This window comes from Ursus americanus, chromosome 1 (genome assembly GCF_024610735.1).
Source record: "Ursus americanus isolate L20-20 chromosome 1, mUrsAme1.1.p, whole genome shotgun sequence".
NCBI lineage: Eukaryota > Metazoa > Chordata > Mammalia > Carnivora > Ursidae > Ursus > Ursus americanus.
Genome location: NC_142127.1, coordinates 51437221 through 51443220, shown reverse-complemented (window position 1 = coordinate 51443220; position 6000 = coordinate 51437221). Strand labels below are relative to the sequence as shown.

Below are 6000 nucleotides of genomic sequence, written 5' to 3'. Positions count from 1 at the left end.
TTTAGGTCATTTCTCTGGGAAGTTCTGTCTTTTGTACAATTAAATGCCAAGTAACCACACAATGTTTTTGATCCTATGAGCATAGATCACAAGAGCTGAGATGCAAATTTATTTAGTGTCTCACAAATGGGCTAAGATTTCTTTTTAGCACACACAAAATCTAGTTCAGTTGCTTGGACTTTACAACCCAATCCCTCAGCACAACTTTATTACACAAAATACAACAATTGAATGCTAATTCTTGTTTGGGTCAGCTTTCTAATAAACAGGGTTATCGTGGACAATGTTTTCACCTCTTGAGTTTAACCTTTCTTGGCAATTAGATCTATAGGTAATAGGCAGGTATGTCTATTAGTTGGCAACACACACACACAAAGCCTGAGCTTTCCTCCCAGATAAAGCAAGATATCAAGGACAAGAAAAAATAACTTCGCTGAGAATCACTATTTAAAATATGTTGGCAATTGTTGATGGGCTTTTTCAGATGTTGACTTGTTACCAAGACGATCAAGAAGCAGGGAATAATATATGTTTGAGCAGCAAAATGATTGAGTGGATTAAAAAAAAATTCTGTCCCTGTATATATACTCGCCACGTACTAAAGGAAATATAAGTGCCCGCTTTGGTGCCACTGGCCGAAAGGAAAGCTCTTCTCCAGTTAGTGAGGTGAACTGAGATTTTTGTTTTAAATGCTTGCCTCCAGAGTACGTACAAGTGGGAGACCTGGGGCTAAGGGGGATGGGAACGAGATGGCTCCGACTGTGAATCTAAGAGCTGAATGTGAGAGAAAATCCTCCTCCAGCCTCGGAGGGGGTGTCTCCCCCAATACCAGCTCCCTCCCCCCGGGCTCGTGGGGCGGGTCTGGTTTGCTCAGTAGCTGCAGCGGCCGTAGCAGCAGCCCCGGGGCTGAGCGGCGGCGGCCTCCTGGCAGCGCAAGGAAGCGGCGGCTCCGAGAGCGTGAGGCCCTGGGGAGATCCGGCGGAGGCTGCTGTCGGGATGGAGGAAGCGTCGACTGGAACCGGAGCCGCCGGGGATGGATTTCCTCCCCAGCCCAGCTCCCTACAGCGTGGCTGGGCCTGCTCCAAGCACCTGCGAGGTAGAAGAGGCCTGCGTCTCGGGCCTGACAGCGGCAGCCGGCGACCGAGGCGGGCACAGCGGGGTAACAGTGGAGCCGTAACCGCTCTCGGGAACCTACGCCGCCACGGCCGCTTATTGTCTCTCCCCTTCCACCCGGGGGCAAACAGGAAGCGCGCCGGCTGGCCGAGCGACGGACGGCTATCCGAGCCAATAAGCACTGGCGACCGAGAGCGCGGTGGCGAATGAGCACGGAGAAGAGAGGCGGGACTTCCGGGCGGGCTGTCACCCTCTTCCCCCCTTTTGGGCTGGAGGCTCCACCTTTTGTGTTTCCCGCACAGTCAATCAAAATAGGAAAAAAAAATCCCCGGACCGCTCCGGCCGTGTCCGCCGCCGCTTCCCGCATCCTCTCCCGCCGCCGCCGCCTTCGCTCCTCACCATGTGTAGGGCGGCGGGGAGCCCCGCCTGAGGTGCCCTAAACACACTATGACCGGTACGTAAAGCCGAGAGAGAGCAACCCTTGCTGCCGCCGCCGCTGCCGCCGCCGCCGACCACAGCCAGCCCGGGGCCGCCGCCGCCGGCTCCCGGCCCCGTGGTGCGACCGAGTGTCTGTGAGAGGCAGAAAGCCGCACTCCCCTCCGCCTCCCTCCCCTCCTGGCCAGCCACCGTCCACCCCTTAAGCCCCAGCAACGCCGTGTCCCTGCCGGGCCCTGGGACGGGCGGCCCGGTCCGCCGGGAGCGCATCCCCCCGTGTGCGGGCGCGGGCGGCGGGCGGGCGTGTGTGAGTGACTGACGGTGCGAGAGGAGCGAGCGCGAGTGAGAGCGAGCGGCGCGAAGGGAAAGGGGAGGAGAGGAGAGGAGAGGGGGCAGGGGCAGCGCGGGGAGGAGGAGGAGGAGGAGGGAAAGAGGAGGAGGAGGAGGGTTACAGGCAGCGGCGGGCGGGGGCAGCAGCAGGAGGGGAGGAGGGATCCGCCGCCGCCGCCGCCGGGGGGCGGGTGGGGGAGGGGAAGGGGACTCGGTCCGGGCTTTCGGAGTAATTTCGCCTCGGCCCGCGGGCCCCCTCCCTCTCCTCCACCCGCCTTCCTCCCCACCCCCACCCCCCCGCGCTGTGCCTGCAGCTCCCGAAAAGCCCGTGAAACAAGAGGAAATGGCTGCCTTGGACGTGGACAGTGGCGGCGGCGGCGGCGGCAGCGGCGGCGGCCACGGCGAGTATCTGCAGCAGCAGCAGCAGCAGCACGGAAACGGCGCGGTGGCGGCGGCGGCGGCCCAGGTGAGAAGCGGCTGAGCCCCGGCCCGGCTCCCCCCTAGCGCCGCTTTCTCCTCCCCTCGCCTCTCCCCTCCCTCCGCGCCTCTCCCCTCCCCTCCCCCCGCCCCGGGAGCTGCCCGCCCGAGGCGCCAACGCTCCGACCCCGCCCGCGCTCCCCCCTCCCGCCGCCTTTTTGTGAGTGTGTGTGTGTGTGTGAGTGTGTGTGTGAAAGAGCGTGTGAGCGTGTGCGCCCTCCCGGGGGTGGGTTCCGGGCGGAAGGTGGAGGCCCGGTGCGCAGCCCGCCGCCCGCCTTCCCGCGGACGCTGGAGTTGGTGTGCGTGCGAGCGGGAGGACGCGAGCCGGAGTCGAGGAGGAGGAGGAGGAGGAGGAGGAGGAGGAGGAGAGCGCGGGCTGGCGCTCGCCCGGGCTCAGCCTGCGAGGACCGAGGCGCACTTCCTGTGCGAGCGGCGACCCGGCCCTAACCGCCACCCCCTCCCCCTGTCTCCCTCTCTGAACCCGCCCATCGGGGGTAGGACACTCAGCCGTCACCGCTCGCCCTGCTGGCCGCTACCTGCAGCAAGATAGGGCCGCCATCGCCGGGCGACGACGAGGAGGAGGCGGCTGCCGCAGCTGGGGCCCCCGCCGCCGCCGGAGCGGTAAGTCTCGCGCGCGCGGCCCGCCCCCGCCAAGGCCCTGCGCCCGCCATCCCGGGCCTGCGGCGCGCCCGCCAACCCGAAAGGCCTCCCCGGCACCCGCGCCTTCCGCGATACGGACGGATCGTGCAGCCGGGGCGCCCTTTCGGGCTCTTTCGCATGCCTGTGTGGATCAGAGGCCAGCCCAGGCTTTCTCTAAATTGTCACTGCGGCGCCTGGATCCAAATTCACTACAAAATGAAGTCAGAGAGGGCGGGGGTAGAGGACTCCAAAATGGATGTTTGAGCAATTCATATCAGTGCTGAAAACTCCTTCGCTGAACACTACAAAATTTTCAAGCACAGCCTATCGGCCATAGATAGTATCAACTACAGAAGCAGTGTCTTTAGTTTCTAGTATTTTTGAACCTGGAGCTTTTTTTTGCTGGAACTTACTAGGTCTTACTGATTTAAATCGTAAATAGCTAAAAAGAAACCAAAAAAGGAATGAAGGTTTACTCTTTGAACTACCGTTTTGTATGCAGCAGTGAACACTTTGTGAGTGCTTTTTTAGTGGCCATTCTAAATCGTTGAATTTTAGTTTTTGCAGACCACTTAAATTTGCAGGAATTTTTCGTAAGTAGAGTAAGTGAAACATTCAGTTAGCGACCGTTGAAATGGACGAAGTACTTAGATGATACTTTGGCTTTTGAAATTGAATATGAAATACCAGTGTTAGGAACAAAAGTACATGTGAGAAATTCTATTTACATGCATGCTAACATATACTGTACTTACAGTTGAATTTGGTTGGCAAAACTGTTATTTTCATTTTATTACGATTACTGGTCTGATAAGGGGTGGGATTCTGTTTGTAGTGTTTTTAGTTTGGGGGCAGGGGGGAGGAGCTGGTCAGTGTGTTGTATGAGGGCTTAATACAAATTAGCTAGGCACAATTTTTAAGACTGTTAATTGTGATTTTTATCTGTTTGAATCGTCGCTGTTGTGTTAAACATGTAGATGTGTTCACTTATTAAAATACTAAAAAGCTCTCCCAGTCATTTGTGGTTTCTTTTGAGGTGGATTATAGGAATTGATTTGTGTAGTGGTATTTTCATTGGTCACTATACATAAAAAAGTACGATATTTGGCATGGTCTGCAGGAAATCTTAGTATGTCTTAGCACTAAAAGTGAAGCTAATGTTAAGCTGCATTGTTAAATATTGTATTTGTAATTCTAGTGCTTCAAATTATACTGTAGAGGGATGTGAATAGTTTTAATGTCTTAAAAGTATTCTAGGTTTTGTGCTTTTGTAAGCTGATTAAAATGTAAAAGCATAAAATTATGTTTGTGAGAGGCATTGTTAACTTCCAAACAAACTTATGAATTGGTAAGCCTTTTTTATGAATTATCCGTCTAGCCCCACAGTACCAAAACAAATTGACTTGTTTATCTTAAAAAACCACTGCACAAGTAAAATTGCAAAGCAGATTGCTTGTACTTGTCTTTTATAATATTTTCAATTAGAACGAAAAACTTCTGTAACTGCAACTTACCAAGTTTATATAGCTCTCTGATGGGGGAGGGGAGAAGTGAAGGAGGAAGTTATGGGTGAAAAAATATGTATATGTACTTGTATCTGTGAATCTCAGCCCTGGGAATAGAACACTGTCTCTGGTCTTACCTACTGTGGTCATATACTTGTAGGGAGGTTGTTTCCATGCCTCTTCAACTCTTCTCAGCTACCAAATCTCTACTGACATCACACTTCCCGCCAGATGAACATGAACTAGAATCAGTAGGAGCACTTTTTCTTTGTATGTTTGGTACACATGCATAAAATTTTTCACTGAGTAAAATTATTAAGACTGTCTTGAATATGTTTGCCTTAGCAAGTGGGAAAATTTAGTTTTCCAGTTTAAAACTGAATTTCAGACATGTACATCTCAGAAAATGAAAGAATTTAAGTGATTTTTATGGGCATTTTTTTTCTATTTAAAAATGTGCTTAGATAATCTTCCTGTAATCACTCAAAATTACTGAGAATCATGAGAGGTCTGTAGAGAGCTTTTTTGTAGCTGTGATTTTTTAAAATTTTATTTTGCAATAATTTTATATTTATAGAAAAGTTGGAAAGATAGAACTGAGAGTTACCTCATACCCTTCACCCAGCTTCCCCTAATGTTAGTATAACCATAGTGCATTTGTCAAAACTAGGAAACAGTAGTACAGTGTTATTAACTAAACTACAGACTTTTTTCTCATTTGGCTTTTCTTCCCCACTAATTCCCATTTTCTGTTCCAGGATCTAATCCAGGGTACCTACCGCATTGCATATAGTGTTGTTGTGTTCAAAATCAAGTAGAAATATACACATAAAATTCAACTTTGTGCTAGTTTACTTTGGTATTTTAAGATTAAAAGGGCATTGAAAAGCCAGTCAGCTGCACTGGAGATTTGTTTTAAGTGTTTGAGTTTAGAATTTGTTATAATATGGTATGGGTTCTTTCTGGATCCCGGCCAAGAATGGTTATTCCCAGTATAGTGCCGAATAGGTCTATAATGTCCCACAGCATGGACTGCCAAAGTTGGTTTCATGGCAAGGCTCTTTTTTGTACTTTATTATAAGTTGTATAGTTAATTTTAATAATAAATCAGGAAATGTAAGATGCAGACCTTCATGTAATATTAGTTTGTCCAATCCATATTGATATGAATTTCTGGATTATTAATTTGCTTATGTCATTTGTACTTTAAATTGTAATCAGTTAATTGGGTAATTGTTTTTACTTGAAATTGGCTTTGAGTTCTTCAGGGTTCCTTGAAGATTTTAAGAAACTTGAGTATTTGCCTGAGAGTGGTTCTTAGTTTGTTTCCACCTTAGCCTCACACTTGTTTTTGTTTCCAGTAACACTGTCCTTGCCCGTTTCTTGCTTTCAAAAAGCCATTTATGGGAACTGAGAAGTTAATAATCCTTTCCGAATGCTATGCAATAAGTGGTATGAATATTTCTTTTTTCCTTTGGAAACACAGGTATTATCTGAGAAG

The 6000-nt window shown here is 50.1% G+C and overlaps 1 protein-coding gene across 1 annotated transcript in view; it reads left to right on the top strand.

The window, feature by feature from the left end:
* Window positions 1-921: 921 nt before the first annotated feature.
* The window catches only part of SP3 (Sp3 transcription factor), a 55586-nt gene continuing 50507 nt past the window's right edge, over window positions 922-6000 (top strand). Inside the window, exons 1-3 of the mRNA XM_087861519.1 lie at window positions 922-1567; window positions 2193-2344; window positions 2854-2976. Coding sequence (XP_087717645.1) covers window positions 1561-1567; window positions 2193-2344; window positions 2854-2976 — 282 coding nt within the window. The 5' untranslated portion in view covers window positions 922-1560. The remainder of the gene's footprint in view (window positions 1568-2192; window positions 2345-2853; window positions 2977-6000) is intronic.